This window comes from Oryza brachyantha, chromosome 8 (genome assembly GCF_000231095.2).
Source record: "Oryza brachyantha chromosome 8, ObraRS2, whole genome shotgun sequence".
NCBI lineage: Eukaryota > Viridiplantae > Streptophyta > Magnoliopsida > Poales > Poaceae > Oryza > Oryza brachyantha.
This window is the reverse complement of record NC_023170.2, coordinates 11,458,289-11,486,167: the sequence shown is the minus strand read 5'-3', so window position 1 is coordinate 11,486,167 and position 27,879 is coordinate 11,458,289. Positions and strand designations below refer to the sequence as shown.

Sequence of the window (27,879 nt, the reverse complement as noted above, 5' to 3'; positions counted from 1 at the left end):
CGTTTTCAACGTCACTTATCTGTGACCGGAGGTAGTAGTTACTATCCATTCAACCGCCACATTTACCAAAATGGCTATGAACAAGATGCATGAGTGTCCCAATTAACTAAACGAACAATTTCAAAGTTCTTTCTTTTCCCCAGGCCGGCCAACAATTTGAAAGCGCTAGCTGATGCAACCTGCGTATTATATACTTCCCCCCAGTAGACAAGTACTACGTGTGTGTCTATATATATATATATATATATATATATATATATATATATATATATATATATATATATATATATATATATATATATATATATCGACGGTGTAAATTACTCAATGTTTTAATTTGAATCACGCATTAATACATATACATTTAAATTATGGTTTAGTGACTATAAATATATTTAAATTGATCCACTTAGTTTGAATCTGAAACTATAAAGAAAAAAATTTAACCAGGACCACATTTGAGGCTAATTTTGGTCTTCGTGCCGTAACTATGCATTTTTTTTATCAGTTTGTTTGTCCTAGATGACACGTATTTTGAAGAAATCTATGCAGTGTCCCCGGCCGGCATGAACAAAAAAAAAAGGGTTCGAATCACTATAGTTGAACCGATCTCAGTTGATCTACCTTTTTGAACGCAACATTGCACTGTACATAAAGGTTCAAGTTGATGGTCCCAAACGAGACACTTTTTATACATATTTTTTTGAATATGAAAACATTTCTTTTCAAGAAGAGCCTGAAAAGGTTGGCATTTTAAATCAACCAGCCATCGAGTAGTACAAAAGGCCCCCAAAAGGCTGATCCAAAGAGAGAGATGGCCTCCCTAAAAGGCAAGAGATCCAACAAAAGCTTTGCTTTCAAAATAGTGGTAAGTCTGTCGTTTGCAGTCACAAGGGCACACCACCTATAGTAAGTAATGTACAGTTCATCCTGACAATCATTTTAATTCGAATATGAATAATTAATTCCAGTATTAACTTAACTTCACTATGTTAGCTAGTTAAAACTTCAAGTTTAAGGGCTTGTCTGGTTTAAAGAATTTTGAACTCATAGCAGAAGAAAAGGTGAAGAATAGAAATAAATGCACAAATTAACCCATAGGATCTTTTCCAATATATTTGAGTGAATGTAAAATTTCGTAGATTTACCCTCCACAGCTTGGAGAAAAGAAAATTAATCTTTTGTTTTTTCTACACTTCAATCCTACAACCAAATGACAATCATATGAATTAATTTGCAGGAATCTAAATCCTTTATTTTTTCTCCAAACCGAACAAACCCTAAAACATTCCCTAAAATTTATACCCTCCATAGATTTTATAGTGGTACAAGTAATTATATATATACATACACACACACACATACATATAGAAAACTCACAAGATTATACTTTTATCATCCATTTCACATAAGATCTATTACGGATATTATAAGACCAAAAGTGTAAAAAAAACTTTGAAATGTGAGTGTCTAGATTATTTCAGTCAGTTCTCTCATTATTTGGATGGTATCCTAATAATTCTCGTCACTTCCCTGTTACTTATTAAATAAATAATCTTCTTTGTTGGACAAGTTACATGCAGATGCATTGCAATGGGCCATGTCTATATGATTGGGGATGCCCAGGAAGGATGGATCGAGGATAAAGCATTGAATCTTCGTGTGGATGCAAATAGAATGTGAAATTAGGGGTAGCAATTTCCCTCGTGGGACTAGGGACCCACTCGTATGGGGACAGGGACGGGGCAAATTTTCTACCCATGGGGTCAGGGCTGGGGCCTCGGTTTTGGGCGGAGGTGGGTACGGGGGAGGGAGTATACATGCGAGGATTTTCTATAAATTACATGCTGAATTGAGCAAGTGGTGTCTCAATACAGGACCCCTGTCGAGGGTCGGGTCCTTCGTGGGGTCAAAGGCTAGGGCACAATCTAGCCACTAAAGTGCTATTGGGGCTAAGGCTGGGTTCCGGATTCCAGGGTCAGGGCCAGGGTCAATCCAGACAAACCACACCCCCACCCCACCCTGTTGCCATCCTTATGTGGGAAGAAGCGCACAGATGCACCGTGCACATGGTGACGGGAGGGGACAAAAGGAGGACGTAGAGATAAAATGTTGAACATCGAATTTTGTTGATCTACACGTAAAATAAGTTTACAATCTACAAGAGTTCACAAAGTACGTGCATAAATATTAAAATTAAGATTAAACAATAAAGCAAAACCATATATAAAAACAAAAGTGTGATGAACTATAATTGCACATTTTATACCACTCAATTTAGTCTTGAAAGTGTACTGTTTTAGGTGACTAAAAATTTATAAATTTTTACGTATCTAAAATTAAATTTAGCATATACCATTTAAAATATGAATGTATTGATATTATATTTATTTTAACTGATTGTTACTTTAAAATGCAAATTTAACCTTTTAAGATTAGAAGACATCTTGTAAGAAATCTACTAAGGGAATACTACCAAGGAACATATAAATACCAAGGGAAAAGGTGGGCCTAGTCACCCCCTTGCACATGGCTACCCACTTTTATAAACATATTCATAGAAATCTAAAAGCAAAGCTAAAAAATAAACTACTATAAAAAACCTCAAAATCAATTCAAGCTTCAAAATTTAAATTTTGGCTTAGAAGCATAAGCAAAAGCCAATAGAAGGGGGGTATGAACTTAATGAAATTTGGCTTTCAACAACTCAAAAGAACTTATTATATTGAATGATGAGAATTAATATATAGTTTCATGCTATCTTTCGTCCCTCTTCGTGCCCTACCTAAATTTAGCCTTGAGTTCAGCATTGCTAGCTATAGTTGGCCATAAGACCCGAGGCCCGATGGCCTGGCCCAAGGCATGGCGTTACGACCCGACCCAAGCATGGCATGACACAACCGATGTTGGGTCCATGCCGGCCTGGCCCGACACTTGGGCCGTGCCTGGGCCACACCCTCGGCACGCTGTGGGAGACCTAAAATAGACTTAATTTATTTATACAAGTTCTAGCCAAAAAATGTATGTAAAATAGACTTATTTTAGCCACATATAACACGACCCAAAGAAGAGGGTGGAGAAATAGACTTATTTCAACAGCCCAAAGAAGTGACGGACACAATATAGACTTATTTACTGAATAAGCACGATGGGTCATCGTGTCTTTGGGCCACGGCCTGGCACGACACGAGTGGTATTAGGCCAGGTCTGGACCATCGGTACCGCTCGTGGGCCAGCACGGCATAGCCCGGTGTGTTGATCGGGTCGTGCCGGGCCAACAAATTTTGGCATGGGCCTGATCGTGCCTGGGTTGTGCGGGCCGGGTGGCCCATTTGGCCATCTATATTGCCAGCTGCTTTTCTTCACATCCCGTACTAGTAATTGACAGATCGGTTATTACTCCCTCCGTCTCTAAATGTTTGACGCCGTTAATTTTTTTCTACGCATTTGACTGTTCGTCTTATTCAAATTTTTTTGTCAAATATGTAAAGCTATATATATGCATAAAAGTATATTTAACAATAAATAAAATGGTATAAAAATAAATAATAATTATTTAAAATTTTAAATAAGACGAATAGTCAAACGTGTATAAAAAAGTCAACGGCGTCAAACATTTAGGGACGGTAGTTAGAACAGGTAGTTTTTATCCTTCAATAAATTTGGACCGGTATATACGGTTTAGTGCTGAAGTAATAATTTAATTAATTGGGAATGCATGCGTCTACTAGGGAGCATGATATATGAGTACGTACACAGTACTGTGGTCGCGATCGATTTGGAGAAGCAAATAAACACAGAACCTTGGGTACACGCCGGACACCTAGGACTATATAAACAGGCATGTGGTATGTGCCTATATACGTTATATACGTGGATCTATGGAGTAATTAGAACTGGCGGATGCATGAGCTGGTGGTGCAAATTAATCACGTGGATCAACTTCGTACTACTGCAAATCATATATGTGAAAATTAATTAACCAAGATGGAATATATATATAGAGAAGCTATAGAGAGTCGCGACTCACGGGCTGCTCCGTAAGTCGGGGTCAAAAACATATCAAATTACCTCTAAATTTCGATTTATACGACTCAATAGATTGTTTATATCAAAATCTTATAGTGCACAATTTTTTTTATTTTTGGAGATATTTAAGTATTTGTTTGAGATTTTTTAAAATGATACATAACACATTGACTATTTTATTAATATTGTGCACTCATTTTTAAAAATCTCAAACAAATACTCAAAAATCTCCAAAAATAGAAAATTTTTGCACACTACAAGATTTTGATATAAAGAATGTATTGAACCATATAAATCGAAATTTAGAGGTGATCGGAGAAGCCCGTGAGTCGCCAAGTGTAGTTACTCTATTCACGTCTAAGGTACAGAAACAACTTCTTACGTATTTTTACGCTTATCAAACAGGAAACATAAAAACCGTTAAATTTTATATGAACCGTGTAGAGTTATGTATGAAGTAACACCACCATTATATATACATACTTTATGTAGTAGGTAGTATGTAGCTAAATCTATATCTACTCCTACGTATATAAGACAGAGAAGAACGATCTCACTCTCTCAAATCTGGATGGGAGAGCATCACGGTTTCACGCGTAGGCGTGTACGTACGCGTACACGACCGGCCACCTAGCGATACGCACCCATATACCACGTACGTAGGTACGTGTACGCAGGTAGTTAAATTTTCTACTTTGTATATATATCATGTATGTACGTACCAATGTACTAGTTGTATTAACAAGTGGATCATGGATGATATGTATACATGGCCATCTGGGCTGTTCGGCACGGCACGATACGGATACGAATAGGCACACGGCCCGTTAAGGCACGAGCATGATTGACTAGTCGTGCCGTGTCGTGCTGCGTGTCGTGCTTTGCAACAAGTCTAGGCACGACTCTATGATGTTTTATACGTGCCATGCCAGCCCATTAGGCCCCATATGCCCGTGTCGGCCCAAACTCTAGACACAAATCTAAAAATACAAAAATAACAGCTCAAACTCTAGACACAAATCTAAAAATACAAAAATAACAGCTAGTCAATAGTTCAAAATTAAATAGAAATCACTTGTTGACAATGAAAAGCTCCCAATGATCCAATCCAGACATCCATTATCAGCTAGACAACTAAAATTATATAACTCTTCAAATTCATAATTTTAGACATAGAAATCACATATATAAAGCTATAAGAAACAACCAGGCATATGAAACGGGCCATATCGGCCATCTCCGTTAACGGGCCGTGCTCGTGCTGAGGTTACGGCCCAAGCACAGCACATATTCACGGGCCGAGCTAGCACGGGCACACGATTGTTCGTGCCGGGTCGTGTTTGGGCCATGCTTTATCGGGTCGTGCCCGTGCCCCATTAAAGCCCTGTCCATATGGCCATGTATAATGATATGCATGATGATGCATACCCGCATGCACAAACAATGGCTTCAGGCCTCGAGCCATCGTCTAGGGGCGTTAACGGAGTGGATCGGACGGATAGTTGTCATACCATATCGTAAACCATATTTTTTAAGTGGGTGCGGATGTTTTCGGATGCGGATGGGGATACGGATCCAAATTGTTGCAGATGTCGCAATGGTGCGGAGTTGGTTCGAAAACAGATTATTATGACTGGACGTGATATTACATGTAATCAATCATTGTCATTCAATATTGAATTAAAAATACTTGTGTTATTGATGGGCTTTTGATTGAGTGTTTTGTGGGCTAAAATGTCTATCGGATAATCCGATAAGAAAATCTGATAATCCGCATCTACCGGATATTAACAATAACACATCCGTATCCGAATACCCAATTTACTATCCAAATCTGACTCCATATTCACCAGATAGTTATAAACCCCTATCATATCCTCGATTCAAACGGATTTAGATCGGATACCGTTAACATCCCTGCCATCGTCCATCAACCGATCGTATCGGGCTACGTACGTACGTACGTCCGGGCCCTTGTTCCACGATCGATCGAGGGGCCATGCATGCATGCGCGCACCACGTACCACTTGCCACGTACGATGAGTCGGTAGCGCGTGCATGGCGATGTGGGCCCCACTAACGCACCAACTGTTTCTGTCTCCGTTTTGGTTCATATCTAGCAACATTTTTCTTGTCATTTATAAAGATATAACTTCATCTCTGTGTTCCTTTTTTTTTTATCCGACCATAAACATTCACCACCTAATATTACACCTATTTCTCATTCTTAAGCAATCATACTTATTTCTCATTTAATTATAGTTATATATCTTAATACATATCTTGAGCTAAAAAACCATTACATTCTAAAACGAAGCGAGCATAGCTAGAAGGATCTAGTGTGAGTGCAGGGAGCATGTACCTATTGAATTCCCATAAAAAATAAGAGATAGGTATGAGAGAGAAAAAGAATAGAGCAAAAAGAGTAGGAGAGAATCAGAGACTAATGTAGGAAGAAGTCAATAAACCCCTCCTTGGCTTGACTGGATCCGCACCTGAGCATAAGGCTGCATTCAGTTTTCAAAAAAAAATTGGGAGGGAGGTCACATCGATACATACGATTACACATTTAAAGTATTTAACGTAGTCTAATTATAAAACAATTTTAGATTTCGCCTGAAAACCGCGAGATAAATCTTTTAAGTCTAATTAATCTATGATTATCACATGTTGGTTATTGTATCACTTATGGCTAATCATGTACTAATTGGATTTAAAAGATTGTTCTCACGATTTATCCCATAACTGTATAATTAGTTTTAATGTTCACGTATATTTAATGCTTTATTTATGTGTCAAAGATTCGAATTGATGTTTGTAGGAAAAATTTTTAGAAACTAATTAAACAGGGCCTAAGTTATACTTTGAGGTGAAGTTGGACATGCTGGCTACAGCAGCGTTGCGGCGGGCCCGGCAAAGCTAGCTAGTGCGTGCAGCTGTAACCTGTGGAAACACTGCAACTACTACACGATCGAGTCCCGTGTGTGTGTGCGTGCGTGCGTGCATGCATGCACCATGGAAGGTGGACACACCACACCATGACACTGGAACAACCTCGTGGCGCATGCTGCGCACCGGCTAGCTGGCCCCTTCTCCTTAGGGCAAGTATAATAACAGGCTATAAGCTGGCTAAATGTTTATTTAGAGGAGAGAAGGGAGAAGAGAGATGAGCAGTGGACTGTAATCTTATAGTTAGCTAGACACAAAACTAAGAAATTAATTATGTGAGAGACAGGTGGGTACTACATTAATAATAAAGAGCTAACTACTATATAAGTGAGATAAGAGAAGACTAGAGCCTTATAGCCAACTTATTGACTATATTATTAGCCTTACCTGCTGCGCCTGCGCCACGGCTGCCTTCTCATCACAGCCCCGGCCCTCTGCTGCACAAATCTGCACTTTCCAATAGCTACAGCACCACTCACAAGGTTCCTGCCCACCATTCAACGACGATCAGCCACCTATCAGTGTACGGCTACTCGCCCCATTTCATATTAGAGCTACTCACCCCATTTCGTATTATAATTTTATTACAAGACATTTTAGCTATGACTATGTACACTTATATATATATATATATATATATATATATATGTATGTGTGTGTCTAGATTCATGAATATCGATATCGTGATACGGAGTAACATTACTATAGAATCTAGCAAATTCGACGAGTCATCCCTGATGAAACCCAACAGCCCATCAGGCATCCACTCATTTGTGATAGGCTAAAATAAAACACATTGCTATAATGACTCTATTTTGTTTAGGCGTCACCAATGCCATATCATCTGTGACAAACTCAAATTTACGCCCGATATGATTATGATAGACCAAAATCAGTGCTTGTCATGGATAACTATCATCCATGACAGGCTATAACTATGGCCCATTAAATATAACAAAAATCATCCGTGAAGCACTAAAATTAGTGCCTCACATATGAGTATCATCTGTGACGGACCATAGCTATGGCCCATCAAAAATGACAGTTTCATCTATCTTTAGGGTTGGTTTAATCTTAGGCCATTTTAGAATTGAAATATCATGCACACATGTTACTGATACCACGTCGCACGCAGCCGTGCCCTTGCACAAGCACACACCGCCCTCATTCGCACACGCCTCTGCCCACACACATGCCGCCATGTGGAAGCAAAAAAAGAAGCGGTGGCTACCAACAACGACGCCAGATTAGCAACGACCGCTGGAGCTAGCGATCCCCCTCCGCACACTCACCAGAACATGAATATCCTTGGTGAACGATCTAGATCCACCCTCTTTCCTGATCCTCTTGATCGAGTTTTTTTTTTTTCATACATATGAGTCCTCTTGTTTTAGTCCTTGTTCCGGTATTAATTAATTTACACCAACAGAATTACTTCAGTTTCAGTGCTGCGTGAAGGAATATTAGTATTCTTTTGTTGTTACTAAAATTCAGAAATATAAATTTTCTAAATTCGTAGAAGTGTTTTTTTCTCGTAATCTTAGGCTATCTTGCCCCCGCCAATTTCTTCTCTAACGTGCCAGTGCAAAGCACCTGAACCACTGGAATCTGAAAAGGAGTCCAGCAAGTACACATTCATTCGCAAGCATGGCCTTGCAGGGCCCATTGGATCCACTGCCTACGCCTCCCTTCCAAGCTGGGCCGGATTACACATATGCTGGGATACTACTAGAAAGGCCGTAATGCAACTGTCGTATTAGGTGGCAGACACTCTGTGGACAGAACTCGTCAGCTAGATGAGTAGCCCAGGTGCTATGGAACCACCATGAGCAAGCAACAGGCAGGGGCGACAACAAGGGTTATAAGGGCATAGATCCTCTGAAGTTCACTGACAGATGGGTCCTATGGCTATAGGATCCACCTATCAATGAGTATTGTATATGTAGTATTGCAGAGAATCTTATTTAAGATTGTAACCATTTTATTGTCACTAACACCGATGAGGCCATCCTCGACGCCAACTCGATATGGCCAACACTAAAATAAGAGGTGACCCATGCAACACGAGACTAACCCTGGTACTAGCTGGCTGTAGCCTAACTGCATCGTGAGGTCACAAGTGCTTCTTGTGAAGAGACACCGCCATCTTAATGCTTACCGTTACCATTCTAAAGCAGCAATCTTTCAGGGTGTAAGTGGATCGGTTCACCAAACCGCTTTATAGACCAATTAAGTGAGTAATCCATTGTTGGCCCACTTACACCCTTGCCAATCTCCCGTGTTGTTGTGTTGCTCCGGGAGCTTGCATGTTGGATAAGAGAGAGAATGATTGGATAGGGCAAACAAAAGGTGAATTAGTGGTTCAATGCTTCTTGGTAGGCATATACATTACATCACCATGAAACGATATTGGTATACCATTTTTTTATCCGCATGGACAAAAAAAAATTATTACTGTCTTGGCGGTCTTATCATTAAATGTGTCTTAAAATGAAACTCACTTTGGTGTGATTTGCGTGTGCATCTTCTCCCTAAAAATAAACAAAAGTTTATAGATCTGCCCGTCGTAGCTTGCTTAGGCCATCGTACCTTGGATATTCCAGAAACTTCCTGAAGCTCTAAGTCGGCTGTGATCCTACACTAGTTGTACACTAAATTACACCTCGTCTTTTCGCTTCTGCTTACAGCAATACTAATAATATAGCCAACAAGCTTACTATAAGGCTCTTTGTAATCTTCTCTTAGCACACTCATATAGTAGTTAGCTCTTTATTATTAATGCATGACCCACGTGTCTCTCTCCCAGAGTTTCTTGGTTTGGTTCTTGTGCATAAGCTGACTATAAGATTGCAGCCAACTTTTTCTCTATCCTCTACCTAAGCATTTAGCCAGTTTATAGGCTACTACTATACTTGCTCTTATACTTATAAGCCGAAATTGAAATTTTTAACCTTATATTTGGAATTGACTTTGTGTTTTTATCATAGTTTATTTATTAGTATTGGTTTATAGATCACTAAGAACACATGTTTTTTTCATAAATTATTTTTTATTTATAAATATATCGTCAAGCCAAACAATCACCCTCTAAGTGTTATCTCCGTTTTAAAATGTAGGTATTTTAGATTGTCTAATACAGATTAAGAATGAAAAGAAAATATTATGATGCCTTTTAATAAATGAGGAATAATTATGGATGACAGGGTAAGTTCATATTTGATTCAATTTTGGATTATTTTTATATAAATTAATTAAGACCGATTACTATAATATTGATTATTATAAGTTGAAGTAGAATAATATGTGAGCTGTTTGTTTTCTTTTTACCAGTGAAATTCTATATTAGTGAGTTTGTAATGGTAAAGTGTAGAACGTTCTTAATTTTTTTTATACATCGTTCATTCATATATGAATTTATACGATAAACCCACCGCCTCGTGCCCAATGCAATCTCGCCCGATGACCTCTTGCCTTCTGCCCGGTCTATCCCCACCCCACTTGGCCACTTGGTCCACCGCTCGCGCAGATGCTAATTGGATTGAAGATAAGGAGTAGTACAATGCATGTTAAGTAATCTTAAGGTGGGTAATTAAGTTAAAGTAAAAGACATGGTTGGAGGAGCTTATGAAACCTAAATTATAACCATATAAATATTTATTTTAGTTTATTTTATTCCTAATAAGATACTACCGTAACAACCACAAGTTACACCAAGCATGTCCTAAGCGAAGGTAAAATGGAAATAATTTTAAATACGAATTGATGGATGAAATAAGTACATGCTATTCTAGATAGTGCCAAATATTTTTATATTTTATTATAAAATTCAAATTCCAGTAACAGTTATGTTTAGGAATACGAAAATTTGACGGAGAGAGTAGCCAGTACTCGTTGATCAAACATGGTATAGGTGACGCATGGTGCTCGTGGTCAGCACTCGTCGTCAGCTTGTGTGAACTTGTACTAGAACCCGGTGCGTGTGTCGGAAGGAAGTACTATTAAACACAGCAAGCGCTTTTTCATTCTGGGCACTTCGACCGAATATGCTTCCCAGATCTTCATCCGTGGTCTGTACGTTTACGTGCGTGATGCGTCGACCGACCAAATTAACCTGTGCAGCATCCACACCGTCGATATGTCTCGTGATCCATTTGCAGGGGTGGCCGTCCAACTTAGGGGTGTTTTAGTTGGTGAAATGAGAATTTTTACGTGTCTTATTAGATGTTTGATTGGACGTTGGAGGGGTTTTTGATAAGAATAGAAAAACGAATTTCACGGCTGGCATGCAAACCACGAGATGAATCTTTTAAGCCTAATTAATCCGTCATTAGCGCATGTAGGTTACCGTAGCACTTATGGCTAATCATGTCTTAATTAGGCTCAAAAGATTCGTCTCACGATTTCTCAAATAACTGTGCAATTAATTTTTTATTTTATCTATATTTAATACTTTATTTAGATGTCTAAAGATTTGATGTGATGTTTTTGGGCGAAAATTTTTGGAGACTAAACGGGGCCTTATTATCCGTAGCGATCAAGACGTGTGCAAACTATATATATATTTTTAATGAAAACGGTTAGAATTTTTTTATTCATATGAATTTAACCATTTCATGGTAACTTTTTAATACGACATAGAAAGATTTTCTTAAAAAAAATTATAAACAGAAATAGTTAAACAAAATAATACTTTGTATTGTTTCAACTAAAACAGTACGGTCGACGAATGTCGTCCGTTTTCATTTCTAATTATCACCGATTTATCCCATTCTTTGTCCAAAACTCTTTTGTCCAATTTAAGGTTAGCTGACCACGTGGCTATATGCGTTCCAATGGATACCTACTAGTAACGAGCTTCAGGATTAAGCTAAGGATTTGTACTAACATTGTTTAGTCTAATGAAACCGCCATTGGAACGTAGACTTGGCGGCCAAGGAGAACACGGCAATTGGCACGGCCCAATTGGCCACGCGCCAGTGCCACGCTACCACTTAGGTGTCACCCACGCGAAACTCCCTGCTGCGCTGTATGCCTGCTCCCGATGGATGTCACCTGAATTACAAAAGCATCCAACAGTGCACACCGCAGCTCGCTTGCCCCCTGCATATGCAAACTTTCACGGCTGATGGCTCGGCTTTTTTCTTTTTTTTTCTCGGCTCAGCTTCTTGGCTCCTTCTTTCTTTTTTCCTTGGCTCAGCCCGCAGATCGGCTCAGTAGCAGGAGGCGTGAAACTGATCACGCAAAAAAGATCGCAGCTAGAGATCGTCGCCAAATTGCCAGGAATGTCGTTGGTGTATGATGTCGTTTTCAGTCTGTCAGACTTTATTTTCAGTCTTATTGTGTTTTAGTCCGTCAGAGTTCATGTGCATTAGCTTGAAGGCAAAAAGTTTCATTATACAGGGTGTCAGCTAGTGTCTCTCCTATAAAGATATTTTTTCCAACAACGAGAGGTAATCCTCTCTCATTTCCATTAAAAAATCTGTCATAAGGTTACAATAGTTGAACAACAAAGGCTGGATTAAAAAAACAAACAGAATGACTGCACTTATATGCCAATAGACGCCATGCCATTTTTCTGTTCATAGCAAAAACCAACATTCCAGCATCTTGCCCAGAGAAACAACTACATGATCAGACATATAGCAAGTAGCAACTACAAGAGGGAGCAACAAACAACTAGGCACAACCTTCAGATCACTCCCATGTCTGCTTCCATGCTGCTCCACTTTCATTGCCTTTTCTGAAATCTCTTCCTTCCAGCCATACCTTGTGTTCAGGATGTCATTTGTGACTTGTTCAGCACCAGCTTTCTGTCTTCTAGCCTTGTATTCTCTTCCTGTGATTTCTGTAGAGTATAGAAAGAAATAAAAAATACAACATTTAATTAGAACCACAAGGTGAAAAACAATTTATATATAAAAAAGCCTCATTTCTAATTCTTGAGATAGATCACAGAACAATTGTGACCCCTTACACTAGAACTTTCCCCAAATATGTTCAATCAGAGTGCAATCCATTGGGAGCAGGCATGCAGGGCAGGGCAGGGCAGGGAGTTTGCAGCCTGGCTGCACAGAATTTTTTTCCCACCCACGCAAGCAAGCGCAACCTATAAATATAAATAAACGCGCCACCACGAGAGCGCCAGTGAGACTCACGTTCGTGTTGACCATCCTTGCTTTGCGATGAAGGTGAAGAGCGACGAGGTTACGCCGGCGCCGGCGCCGGAGGAGATCCTCGGCCACCCGTTCCATCCGCAACACAGGCTGAAGCTCGCCGGCCACGACGCGGCGGTGGAGGAGTTCGTGTGCGACGGCTGCGGGGAGCGGGGCGACGCGGCGGTGCCTCCTGTGCACCACGGGGGAGGGGAGCCGCCACTGCCACCGCCACCGCCGCAAGCACTGGACCTACAGCTCCGACGACATCGACGGCGAGGCCGTGCACCTGCACGTGGCGTGCGTGAAGAAGATGGCGTTCGAGAGCTCGGTCGCGGGGTGCACCAATGGCAGGAACGCGCAGGTGATCACGGCGCCGGTTCAGACGATGGCTCTGCTGCAGCAGAAGAAAGGCAAGAGCCGGAGCGCGCTGAAGAAGCTTGTCAAGATCGTCGTGTTCGCTCTCCGCGTCGTCGTCGGCGTGCTGTTCGGTGACCCGACGGCGATTGCTGTGGCCGTCGTGCAACTCATCTTCCCCAACGGTTAGGGAATGGTGTGGTGCCCTTGTGGGTAGTGCGGTAGCACTAGGCGTTGATCGCTGAATAAATCCCCTAAACTTTGGGTTTAGGATGCATTTTCTCCTTCCATTTTGGTTCCATGGCTGACGTTTGGCCAGTCAGTCAGTCAGTCAGTTTGGTGCGTCTCCTCGCTGTTGCGTTCTTGACGCACACAAAGAAACGGCTTTGTCTGGCTGTTTTGTAAAGGGATTTAGTGATTTCCCGTTTCGGTTTGTTGTTGGTTAGAAGATTTTGTGCAGTCCTGGCAGCGCAAATCATGTGCCGATTTGTCAAAACCACCATCTTGTGGTGCTCTGCTTTCCTCTGTTTCGCTTTGGTCAATCTGTGCTCTGCCCTGTTTTCCTCTGTTTTTCTTGTACGAGACCTAGATTTAACGGTTTGAGCCCATTTGGCCCATTTAGAGTTTGGATCGATGCAAGCGATCGATTTCAACGAGTTTTACGGTTCGCTCGCGCCATCGCCGCCACCGCCGCTCGGCACCTTTCCGACGACGCCTTTGTCGTGTCGGACGGACATCGCGCACCTTCCGCTCGGGCTTAGCCACCCTCACCTTCGTCGCCGTCGACCCCGCCGACCCAATCGCCTGGAACGTCTCCGTCCCATCGCCGGACGCGTCTGCCGGGCCAGAGCCGGAGCCGAGTCGGTTTGTTGGCGATGGTCTGGTGCTGGCGCCGGAAGTCGTGGATGACTACGTCGCCTTCTTCAAGCGCACCGTCCCGGCGCTCGACATCTCTCGATCGTGGCGGCGCATGGCCGTCTCCTTCTGTGCCGTGGCCGGGGCAGGTGCTACGTCTGCGACCCGGCGGCCAACCGCTGGGTCGCGCTCCCGCCATTCACTCTGCCTCCCTCCGAAAACGACACCAATTCCGGGCTCCGCTACGACGACGACGCTGCATCTGCGACGGGCAGGCTAGAATTCACCGTCGCGCTCATCAGCAGAAACTATCGTGGAATTCGATTTGCACTGGTTTTGGATGTTCTATACCTGATATTGGGGATATGGGGGTTGAGGGTGAGGGACGCGAATGAAAATGAGCCTATGGGCAAGGGACCTATTTTGAACCTTTTCTAATAAAAGTAACGCCATGATATGTTAGTACTGGACGTGATACGGTGCTATTTTGGGGTTTTGGACCAACTAAACGCACACTTAAGCAAAGTTTACTTTGATCATGTAATTTTACAAACAGTAGCTGGTTTGGTAAATAAAAATTGTTTTCCCATCTCTCTTATAGCTATGACGCTTTTCATTTTCTTATTTTAGTCTACTTCTATTTTATTCCTTCATGTGTATCTTTATTTTTGGGTTCTAATATTGATTTTACCCCTCCTTTTTAAGCTTTCGTATTTGCCACTATTTTTTTAACTGAAAGAATTGGCTGCACCTCCTTTGGATGGAAACATTAATAGCGTTAACTCACATGTTAAATAGCTATTTTACCCTTTCCAAGGAATTTTATTTTTATCCCTGTTTTTTGGAATAATCCGTTGCATGTATCTCAAATTTTGGCTAATCTTTTCTATGCCCCTAAATTTTGCTTACTTCCTCGTATACCCCAAAATTTAGTTTTGATCCCTTACATACCCCTTCTATTAGTTGACCGTCTAATTTCTATAAAATTGACCACTTTACCCTTTAGATAAACATATAAATGTATGAACTACATTAATAAAAATATAAAAGTTTATCTAGTAGTTATGAATTTGCTATGCGATACATTATTTATCAAAAAATTATTTAGATATAATAAAATAAAAAAATATGTATTTATTTTGTTTTAAAAATTCAAAAAATAAGGAGTGCTCATATAAAGATAGGACTGCCAATGTTCACGATATTTTTTAAGAGCGTTCCCGATAAAAACATATATATTGTCCTATCAAATTTCAAATAAAAATTAATTCATTGTATTGTTTTATTTTAAAATTTATGTCAAAATTTTTTGCACTAATTATGTATATCTCATTAGTTTCCTAAAATGCACATACTATGCATTCAAATAAAAATTTCAATCGTTTTTCAAGCTTATATATATTCAAACCTAAATCATCGAGGACATTGAAGTCATTTGTCATAAACTTAACGGTGAAATAAAGGAAATCTAACGCCAGGGGTATGGAAGGGATCAAGGTAAAATTTTAGGGGTATAGAAAGGATCGGATAAATTTCAGGGGTATAGAAGAGATTGAGTGAGTTTGTAGGTGTATCTAGGGAATTAACCCCTGTTTTTTTAGTCATTTGTGTTGTTACTCTCCATTCTAAATCATAGCAATATGTATATAACAACAAAAGAAAATATTATTGTTAATTGATATTTAGTTTAACCGAACACCTAATTTTTTTGAAAAAATTGGCAGAGCTTTATCAAAAAATGGGTATAAATTTAAAGTTACATATAGCATATCATGTCAAACTTTATCATATAATTTCACATATTACAAGTCCAAAATATCACAGAATAGATAACCATATCATCTAAAATTGGTCCACACATTAACAAGTCTAAAATATCACAAAATAGGCAACAATATCATCTCAAATTAGTCCACATATTACCAAGTCCCCCTCCTAGCCGCCGACGCCGCGCCCCACTCCCAGCCGCCGTCGGTGCCGCGTGCTCCCTCCCAGCCGCCGCAAGCCCCGCGAGCCCCGTCGCTGACATCGCTCCCCCGCCCAGCTGCCGCTGACACAACCCCCCCTTTGCAGTGCTCGGATTTGGAAAATGAAAATCCACACTGTCCCCCCCCCCCCCCCCCCTCTCTAGTTGTAATAGAGGCAAAATTGTCCTTTATAATTTTGGGAGTTAAATCTTTTATTTTTTCAACTAATTACATTTGACAATTAACGGACTCATAACATCCATCCAAAAGAGAGGCAGCCAGTTCATTTGGTTCAAAAAAGCAGGGGCAAATACGAAAACCCCAAAAAGATGGGTAAAATCAATATTAGACTCCGAAATTAGGGCAAGAACAAAATTATCCCTTATTTTTATATGGGTTTCATTAATTAGCAGGTCTATACATTTCACTACAAGAAAAGGCATTTTTTTTTCCAGGAGAGTGTATCTAATGCGGTAATTGGGTCCACCTGCGAAGTGATTAACAGTCTTGAGGGTGCAAGGTAAAAGAATGTAGCGATATATCTATCCAATGTGGGAGATTCATACTGCTGTATGTGATAATTAAGAGGAAGCTATAAAGTTCATTAACTAGAAACACATTCTAACTTTCTAACATCAAAGATTGCTCAACTCAATATGGAGGTACAAAAAACCACGTACAAGAAGAAATCAGAGCAACTAAAGTATGTGCTAACTATTTATTTCCAGGATTGAGGAAAGATTGCTATCTATTTCCTATGCCAAAGTTCCGTAAACCGACATGTCGAGACTTCTCTCTTGCAACAATTTTGCTAATCCTATACTACTACCACTCTGATCAGCCTATCCACACCCATCTCCTTTGCCAACACTACTAGCTGCTTTCAAGCCAAAAATGGCACTGCAAGCATCTCCGGTTATCAGGATGAATTTGCCTGCACAAAAAATGAGATCGCCAGTTGAATCATGCAGACCTACACCTGTTGCTCCATGCTTCGCCTCAATTATAAAGATGGTTTTGTCCACCCAATTGTCGGTTTTGAAATAGGGTATGAACTCCTCTCTTTGATGCCAGTCCGTTCCTCCAGGAGATATAAGTATAACACTCACTGCACTAAACTACTAGGATTTCGTGCTTATCTTCAAATCAAGCATTGTTCTTCACATGCCAAATCTCAGAGGGTGATAAGTAACACTTGGAGTGTTGCCTCCTTCAGCCCAAGAAGGCAATTCAACAGCCATCTAGTTAGTGTTGATGCTTCACCGCATTCCACATGTGGCCTCGGCAACTTGAGATCGATCACCTTCAATTTACTTTAGATCCACCATGAATGATCGCAGCACCAAAATATTGTTAGTAATATGCCCTAGAGGCAATCATAGAGATGGTTGTATCACACACTATATGTTTACATATTTATCATGCATTGTTCTTTGAGATAGATAATTCATTATTTATTAATGAATATGTGATTTTGTTTTATGTGACTCTATGTTGTAAGTTACTATTTCATCAAAGACTTCATGATTAAATATCACATATGGAATAAATATAATTTGATATTAGTACATGTATTGATTGATGATCATGTCTCATGAATCATGGTATGAAGATACCAAATCGATCATGTGAACACATATTGGAGAATATGATGTTGGATAGTTCCAACATGAAACACTTCAATAGTTATATATAATGTGTCATCCATGTCCTCACTAACTGTTGATATGTAATCCTTTGACTTGAGAATATCGTGGTTCTCAACATATGTAATGATATGCTTAGGGACTACTAAACGCTACATCGTGACTAGGTAGTTATAAAGATAGTCTTTGTGCTTATCATGAAATATGTAGTGGGATATGAATAATTAAGATAGAATTTGCCCTTCTATTCGAGAGATATCTCCTAGCCCCTCGATGTGATGGATTATGGAAGTGGATGGCCATGCTAAAGATGATTGAGGAGTCAATCACAATTTGAGTAATCTATTAAAGGATCGAGAGAATAATGAAGCTATTGAAAGGATGACACATATCTAGCATTGAGCTTAATTGATATCATGAGGCAAAGGGATTAAATACAGAGATACAAAATAGGTTCAGCCGATGTGATCTTTATGGATACTTGGCAGGTCAATACGTTCTGCTAGGTGTCATTGTTGCCACGTGAACCGAAAAGAAGTTTTCGGATTGTAGTCGAGTATTTGTGAACCTATGGGTCACACGCTTAACGAATTATAATATGGGAGTTGGATATTGATCCAATGCTGGCTCAGGTCTTGCATGATAGGGATCTGAATAGGATTCATACGGGTCTTGCAAGCTTGGTTTGAGGTCTTATATATACAAGGGTGAGAAGGCTGGTTGTAGGTGTATCAAAACCCTAGCTGTCATCCAGTTCTCCTCCTGAGTCAAAATCCCAGTCATGCATGAAACCTAGCACATCTGCGCACAACGTTCATTCCCTGTATGTGTGGATACTAGAAGAGACATCGCTAGATTACGGAGTTGATTGGCAAACCTATGTGACTGCGTCCTAGGGTCAATGCACGTGGAAGAGAAGATTGAGCAGCAACGGTCAACTACTTCCTCTACACTGGCATGCATCAGATCACCGACACTACTTGGTTATTTAGTACCTTTTTCCGCTACGCAGTGCGCTGTACGGTAACTATCTATGATCTATTACTTGTATAGTTCCTAGTGGTAACTTGTCCTGTCTAGCATACACATAGTACCTGACATTATCTTTCTCTCTCCATCGCTTCACTTTAGTCCCAACTGCAAGGCCATTCTAAATCAAATGTTGTGAAAGATTGATTTCATCTTGTTATGATTGTCCAGGCTCCATAGCTTAAACCAACTTTCGTGGTTAGAAGATTATGAGGTAGAAGCTGAGTTTCTACTAGACATGGCATTTGTTTGCAAATGATAAGCAGATTTCACATAAAGGCTTCTATTCTTGATATAATGTCAAACTAAGAAATCATCCCCCGTCCAATTGATGATCTGGATATGTTTAATGTCCTTGTTATCGCTCCGACAAGACATTTCATCTGGAAGCTCCATATTCCATTGTCATGTCCCTAGGATAAACAGATCACTAACTTTTCGTGCATGGTTACATCAACTGAATTTCGATCCCACTATTCATAAAAAAGCCCCTTTTGAAATAGCTCTTTACCATATAGTCACTACTAGAGCAGCCCACCTATGATGGCCCATCACTAATGGGGCCAAAGTGCCATGACCTCATCTGTGATGGACCAAAGTTGAGACTATTGCAGATGATGGTATGGGGCATGGCCCATGACAAATACCATATCATCTTTAATGCACCGCTTAAAATTAATTGATGCAACCCACCTCCCACATACTTCAATCCGTCATAGGTGATGTGTCATCTTTGACGGGCACAGACGTGACCCATCAGAGATGACTCATCCTCTATATATAGCCCCTCCTCTCTAGCTGCTCTTCGTCCCAATCTACACTTTCTACATGCAGCTATAATTTTATATAAGTACTTACGAAACCTTGCATAAAAGCACATGTAAAAAATCCTAACACAGAAAAGTACATTATGTAGCCTTACTCACAAAACTAGCCTTTAACAGATTTGGCCATACCATCAGTGTGCATGTAAAGCTAGATTCTTCCTTGATTGTTTGCTCCATGGGCTTAATTCTCTTACGAAGATTCATGAGTAAGGCTATTTGTTTGTACTAGTTGTACTATTTGACATCTTTAACGTTATCAATGCTTATGATGCATTGCTTCCCGGATATAATGATGTCCTTCTTATCGTTCATAGGGTCAGCTACGAAAAAAAATATGTGCAACATGCTCTATGAGTACCCATCGATAATCTTTCTGGCGCGAATTCCTCTAGTTAGCGACTGTGAGCCCGAAATTGTCCAAAAACACCCCTTTTGGTTGTTTGACTCATGGGTATAAAACAAGGGGACTTGGATGTGTAGGTCATAGTCAAGTATCTATATATTATTTATGTACTTGTAGTATGTGGTATTCACAATATACGCGTCTATCGTCTTGACTCAAACTCCACTCCTTTGTGGCATACTCTCCTTGTCATTCGGCCTCATGTAGAAAGTATACCATTCTTCTCATACCCTTATCACGATGTGAGTTGACTTGATGGGCGGCCCAATGCCAACCTTTTAAAGGTGTTTTCCCCAACAGAATTACCATCGGGTAAGTTTCGAGCCTTCAACCATTAAGAGAAGCATCGTTTCTACTCTCTCAAGATCCATTCAATGGAGCATCACATGCTGCTATATCTAATGTCACTAAAGGGCTTCACAATCGCAAGTTGTTGCAATACACTATAATGTGCCTCTTTGACCAGTTTGTAATTATCATATTGAAAACTTTTTTTTTCTGACCATACCCTTTTCACCCAATATTTTGTATTATTTAGGGACAAGTACCCAATTGGTCTTAGGGTCCAATGAGTAAATCTATACAACACTAAATGACTTCTTTTATAGTGTACCCCTCTATTATGGATCTCTCCAGGTGTGCACGGTACTAGATGTAGCCTCTCAACACAAACATGTATGAACTGTACACTCACATTTGATGTAATTAAATATATAGGACCAAGTTCAATAATTTGAGGGTTGATTCGAATCGTGAGGTGCACCATTATATCGATCTCAATATGGCATAAGGTCTACTCTATATATTTTCGAAGGGGTCTCAATTCCTCATGAATAAGTACTTTCTATGACATCTGATTAAAAAGGTAACAAATCTTTGCGATAACAAGCTTAACATGAGTTGGCTTCATTGCCCTTATAGCGGTAGGAGGATACCATTTAGCATCCTAGTACAATCATGCCATTTATATGCAGATATGCCCACAACTTTCATCGACACAAGCTGTTTGATGTTCGATAAGAAATCAGTAGGCACTCTCACCCATGTAAGCATTTACAAAATGACTTCTCTTACATAGTACATGTGTAGCACATTGGAGGATTCTCAATCTTTCTATTCGGTAATTCCTTAGGATATAGCTCTTCAAAGGTACACTGTAGGTAGGACCGTCTGAGAAGAGGCAGCCATCATCATAGGCGGTCAGGTTAACTGGACCGCCTACAATGTTCCTTCTTCGCAGGCGACCTGATCCCCTCTTGGACCCAACTTATCGCATGCAGCGTCTTCTATATATATCCCGCCTAGGATCTTGCCGTGGGGAAGGTGACACCCACGGAGTAGTGTGGTAAGCTATGTGAATATGGCTCCACTCATTGTATTGGCCTATGCAGATTTGGAGACCGGAGCATTACGTCTATTACAGATGACCCACCGAGGACTTGGCAAAAGTTATCGATGATTGGACACATCAAAATTTGTCGAAGAAGAGCTCGAGATTGGCTGACCACCGAAATGACAATTTCTAACCGTCGGACATTATCACAAGGTTGAGTACTTTAATTAGTTCACCACCGTGTCCCAAATTGGCAGGCTCGTTGACATAAACACCACTTGACGCTGCTTGAATCCGTCAAAACAATGGGCCTGACGAACATATGTATGTATAGCACCAGACTAATTACTGATCTCTTTGTATCATATGTACTTGACTGCGCACCATCCCAGAAATATACACCACACCTGCATGAAGCTGCTGCAAGGTTGTTGGTATGTGAATCTCCATCCAGGCCATGGCCATGCATGCTGTACATATGTACTGTACTATATACGAAATATCGAAGACATGAATAAGCGACGACTTGTCGACTGGCAATTAACATGCATGCAGCTGGATCACGAAGGATATGACGCGTGATACGGTTTAAATAATCTTGTGTATAATAGAAAATCTCGATTATACATTTATAAGGTCCGGATAGATCTATTGATCGTTGATCAACAAGCGTTATGAGAGACATCTAACATAATTGGGTTAATTAGATTCATTCCATTGTAAATTTGCTAGTTTAAGGTTAATTAGTTCTATGCCATTACTAATTTTATTGTTTATACTATAAAATAGCTATAAAAAATTCAGATAATTTTTTAATCTTCGCCTAACAAAAGAATACAGCCATCCGCTATATATACCCCACCCGACCGGCAGCATGATCATGTCGAACTAAGATACAATTAAGACATTCGGTATCAGGAAGACTAGAACACGCCTCGCGATGCAGCCACCGGCGCCGGTGGAGTTTGCCCACAAGTCCCATCCGATTCCGAATCACAAGCTTAAGCTTGTGACCGCCGACGAGGGGTTCAACTGCGACGGCTGCAAAGAGCCCGGCCGGCACGAGCGGTACAGGTGCGAGCCCTGCGACTTCGACCTCCACAGGCCGTGCGCGCTCGCGCCGCCGGACCTGCCGGAGCACCGCCTGTTCAGGGGCCGTGCGTTCCGCCTCCTCCACACGCCTCCGCCGACGGAGCCCGGGTACCTCAGGGTCTGCGACGCGTGTGGCGACAAGGTGAGCGGCTTCGTCTACCATTGCTCCGACCTCGACCTCGACATACACCCCTGCTGCGCTAACCTGCCGGACCACGTCGCTCTCGACGGTGTTGAGTTCGTGCTCTGCGGCGCCGGCGCCGGCGCCGGCGATGTGCCGCGTCAGTGCGCCTTCTGCACGGAGGATCACGGGAAGAGTTGTGGAGTCTCACGGTCACGGTTAGACCGCCGCAAAGTCTGGACCTACCGCTCTTGCTACGACGGCGAGGCCATGTACCTGCACGTGGCGTGCGTCAAGGAGATCATGGTGCAAGAGATTATTGCCGCTGGCAACGGCGGCGGCAAGAACTATGTCATCGCCGATTCCGTTCTGAGGGGAGCGATGAAGAAGCGTTCCAGGACCGGCAAGAAAGCGGTGAAATGCTTCCTCAAGTTCGTCCTCTCCGTCATCGTCAGCGTGCTTTTCGGGGACCCGACGGGGATGGCTGTAGCTCTCATCGGAGCCGTCGTCTCCAACGTATAGGGCTAGAACACCTCGGTGTTTGTACAACTCAAGTACTCTGCCGGTTCTTGATGGAAGAAGATATTTTTTCTCGCAGTGGAAGCTGGGCTCTGATCGCAAGAGGCGTACTGCATGAGATCATACACGTACGTTGGGTTTTGATTTGTTTTGCTTGCATATGTATTTGTGGTTAATTCAGTCGTGGTGTACTCAGGAGATGATATAACAATTTGTGTGTTTGGTTTATTTTGAATGTGATGGTGTAGTAATCATGCAAGACGTCGATGTTTGTTTGGTTATTGATAAGCTTATATTGTGATTTTTTTTTTTGGCATAAGAGGTTACCATAACATTACATTTTTAAATTATTTAATATTCACTTCCGCTTTTTCAGTCCTTTCACATCTTTCTTGGTTCGTTCAATTTCTTCTTTAATTATGCAGTTTTTATCTAAACAAATTGGTACCATATATTTTTCCTTGACTTTCTGTCATTTTTTTTGCCTTTATGTGATTGCTAATTAATTAACTAATGACTCACCTCAGCCTGGGTAGACAATCAACCATCTTACATTCTAGAAAATCCTCCTCCCTCCCTCCCTCTTAAACTTCATGATATATTATTTGAAATTTACACTATATATAATATAAATATATGGAACTTACATTGTAAATACAATATAGTTATAAGTATTAATATGGTTCATTACGACAAATCTTTGACAAACAATTGTTTGAGCAATATGTTACTTATGTGATATAAAAGTATAGTCGTAAGTAAATACTTTGGACATGAATCTATTAACATTATTTTTTATCGGAAAGCTATATCCCATGCATTAGAGTAAATGCTAGTCTTAACTTTCGTCCTGACGGAAATGGCTCATACTTTTGAACGGATGTAACTAGAATATATATGTCGTAAAATATGACTGATTTTAACGAAAATGTGGTGTTATTAATTCCTTAATTGTATTATACTCCTTCACATTGCAGCAATACCCCTCCCCCCCCCCCCCCCCCCCCCGCTCTCTCTCTCCAATATATCTGCCAGCTTTTTTAATTTATATTGTGACATTCCGATCTATATGTTTCTAATGATTTGTGTTATTCAAAAATTACATAATTATTACATATTTTAATATATTCCTCCTCCTTATAAATATATATATTAAGCATGACTTACAATTTTATATATTTAAACAAAATTTAAATAAAACAAATGATCAGACATATATCCAAACATATACCGTGTCACAAATAAAAATACAGATAGAATAGCAAAAATTATATATACATATATGTGTATTCCAGCCTCAGATTCTTTGTTGGTTAATCTTGATGTTTTGGAAAAGCGTAATCAATATTAATTCAGCTTATCTCCCCCGAACCCTAACGTACGGCGCAAGTACATTTCACCCTCATGTTGTAAATATATATTCTGTTTTTTTTTCTTTAGCTAGAACACATATTCGGATAAAAACATAGCCAGGTCTCAATGTCTCATGCATGAACGTCTATTTTCCGTGCATATGTGCAGTAGCAAATACTGGCAGCTAATTAACTCTGCGAAAACGTATTTGCGCGCATGTATTACGTATACAACCTAGCTACTACGTGATGACGCTAGCTAGTAGCTAAGATCATCTGCTGGTGGACATGTGTACAGTGTGCTCGGACATACATGCATGTGCTAGTCGTACGTTGTTCTAGCAAAGCCGACCGGGCGACAGCTGCTGTTCGTCTTCTCTTTACTTCTTTTACAAGTGGAGCTAGATCAGGCTGTACGTACGTAGTACTTGCATGTTGCGTCAGGAATTAATGAACTGCCGCAAGACGCGGTATCATATATTGGGGTGTTTAGAATCAGAAAATTTTCAGGAGAAATGTCATGTCAAATGTTTGACTGAATGTCGTAAGGGGTTTTGGACGCGAATGAAAAAACGAATTTCACGGCTAGCCTGGAAACCACGAGACGAATCTTTTGAGCCTAATTAATCCGTCATTAGCGCAAGTTGGTTACTGTAGCACGCATGACTAATCATAGACTAATTAGGCTCAAAAAATTTGTCTCAAGATTTCTTCCGTAACTATACAATTAGTTTTTTGGTTCATCTATGTTTAATGCTTTATTTAGGTGTCCAAAAATTTGATGTGATGTTTTTAGAAAAAAAATTTGGGAACTAAACAAGGCCATTGTTCCAGTCTGGACTCCTTGACATACCTACCAGGATTGATATATACCTATGTACATGGTCAACTACCTAGAGCATCTCCAACAACTGATCTATCTCGTCTTCTATCTTAAAAATAGAGGATAAAGATTTCAAACTGAGCTCCAACAGAATAACTATCATATCATTTATTTTTAGAGGTCATCCATATTAGGAGAGAGAACCTTCATATTTGGATGATCTCTCTCCAGCCTCCATCCTCCAAAGAGATATAGAGAATGTTATATATGGATGATCTAGTGGGGTACAAAGAGATACGAAGGATGAAACTAGTTTAGATGCTCATCCAAATAAAGATATGGATAATCAAATTTAGATAAACTGTTAGGATGCTCTTAGATCACACGTACAGTCGATCAAGCCCTAGGTTGTTAAGCGCTTCATGGCCAGTTCGGAATTACTACGATATGTAGTATATAGCTATATACTATATGTAGGAAGATCTGGCAAGCAATCCATGCATATTCGGAGGTGTGACACACTCTTTGGCATAAAAATTCTAACGTTATATTCATAAATAATATATATATATATATATATATATATCTTTTCACCAATCTAAAAGCAAAATTTAAAAAATAAACTATGATAATAAAATTCTAAAATCACCTCTAAATTTAAGTTTAAAAATTTAAATTTTATTTTATAAATATAAATAGAAGCGAAAAGACAAGGCCTAATTAACGCCGCGTTAATTGTTATTAGTCGCTCGGTTTGTAACGACAACGCGGTGTGCTGTTCCTAGCTTGCTCTTGAACCATGCATGTTCTGTGTGTCCGAGGCACTACTATTTAAACAAACTACCACCACTGCTACTACTATTTAAACAAGCTGTGTGCATAAACCCACTTTGAACAAACTACCACTACTAGAATTCCATGGGTTCAAATACACTCGCGAGAGGTGCTGATAAAATCAACTAACAAAATATCCCTAAGATTATCAAAGCATGTTCAAATACACTGCGCCTATTCACCGGCTGATCTGGAGACTCCATGCTTAAAATAAATTACCCCAACACCCGTTTCCCTTTTGCATCAGTTGGTGCCACACACTGGTACACAACACAACTTTTGGTGAAACCTGAAAAATATTGTTTATGGGAAAAGATAGTCCAGAACCGTATTTAAGAAGTTTGATGTATTACTGTTGCATGAACGATTGTCTGCATGCAGTTATGCACGTGAAAACTGTACAATATGATCAGCCTTTGCATACTGGCCAAGTTAACAAATTACGGATACTTTAGTCTTAGAACTTAAAAATTAGTTTCTAGACTAAAAACTTTAGTCTTACTGTTTAATTAGAGGGTCTAAAAGAGGCTAAAAGTACTTATATATATCTGAAATCACATATCAGCACGCAGCAGCATCAGCTACGGCGGCCCCGTGCGTGGGCGGTGGCGTCCTCCGGCGTGGGTGGCTCCGGCCCCGTGCGATGCGTCGTCGACAGCCCCCTGCCCAGGTGCGTGCCAGATTGGTGGTTATGCGGGAGGACGTGCGCCAAAAGAAGGAAAATTAGTCCCAATGAGTATCTTTGGATGGGACTAATAGACTAATACAATTTTAGTTGTTTTAGTCTTTTCTGTTTAGATTATTAGAGACTAAATGAGACTAATAGATTAGTCATCTAAACCAAACAGAGTCTAAGTGTTACAACATTATAAATATTGGGAAGGAAAAAAGGCTACGTAGCAGAGAGGATCTGCTATGGGGAAATCTGATGTACTTTTCTAGTCCGAATCCTTGCAAAACTAATACTATCTCTGTCCTAAATGTTTGATGCCGTTGATTTTTTTATGCACATTTGACCATTCGTCTTATTCAAAAAAATTTCAAAATTATTAATTATTTTTTTACCATTTTATTTATTGTTAAGTATATTTTTATGCAAATATATAGCTTTACATTTTTTTAAAAAAATTGAATAAAAAATGGCCAAACGTATATAAAAAAGTCGACGGTGTTAAATATTTAGGACGGAGGGAGTACTTTTTTCAAATGTTGTTAAAAACTAACAAGCAAACAGACTTAAATCACTTGGTTAGGACGCAGTTTCGAGTCACGATTTTTGAGTCCTTTATTCAGCTAAAGATTTTTTTCTATTTCTTTACACATTCTTATTTTTTTAAATTCATTCTCATTTTTTGTGTACATTTTTTCTATTTTTTACACTTTCTCTTTTTTATGTTTTTCTACACAATCTCAAATTTATTTTTTTTATGTTTTCCTCTACATATAATAATTCTTCATTCTCATTCTTTTTGTGTAGAATATTTTGTATTATTTACACTTTCTCATTTTTTTGTGTATTTATCCATACAATCACAACTTTATTTTTTTTTGTTTTTCTCTACACAGAATAAGTTGTGTAGAATTTTTTTGT

The 27,879-nt window shown here is 39.9% G+C and overlaps 2 protein-coding genes across 2 annotated transcripts; both read left to right on the top strand.

Moving 5' to 3' along the window:
* Positions 1 to 13,160: 13,160 nt before the first annotated feature.
* LOC107304725 lies at positions 13,161 to 13,677 on the top strand. The gene is made up of 2 exons (XM_015840104.1): positions 13,161 to 13,282; positions 13,317 to 13,677. The coding sequence occupies exons 1-2, from the start codon at positions 13,161 to 13,163 to the stop codon at positions 13,675 to 13,677; spliced, it is 483 nt and encodes a 160-aa protein (XP_015695590.1).
* Positions 13,678 to 22,487: 8,810 nt separating this feature from the next.
* Positions 22,488 to 23,282, top strand: LOC121055204. The gene has a single exon (XM_040527157.1). The coding sequence runs from the start codon at positions 22,488 to 22,490 to the stop codon at positions 23,280 to 23,282; it is 795 nt and encodes a 264-aa protein (XP_040383091.1).
* Positions 23,283 to 27,879: the final 4,597 nt, after the last annotated feature.

Coding starts and splice junctions, on each gene's coding strand:
- LOC107304725 (XM_015840104.1), top strand. CDS start 13,161: ATGAAGGTGAAGAGCGACGAGGTTACGCCGGCGCCGGCGCCGGAGGAG. Junction 13,283..13,316: donor GCGGCGGTGGAGGAGTTCGT/GTGCGACGGCTG, acceptor GGCGACGCGGCG/GTGCCTCCTGTGCACCACGG.
- LOC121055204 (XM_040527157.1), top strand. CDS start 22,488: ATGCAGCCACCGGCGCCGGTGGAGTTTGCCCACAAGTCCCATCCGATT.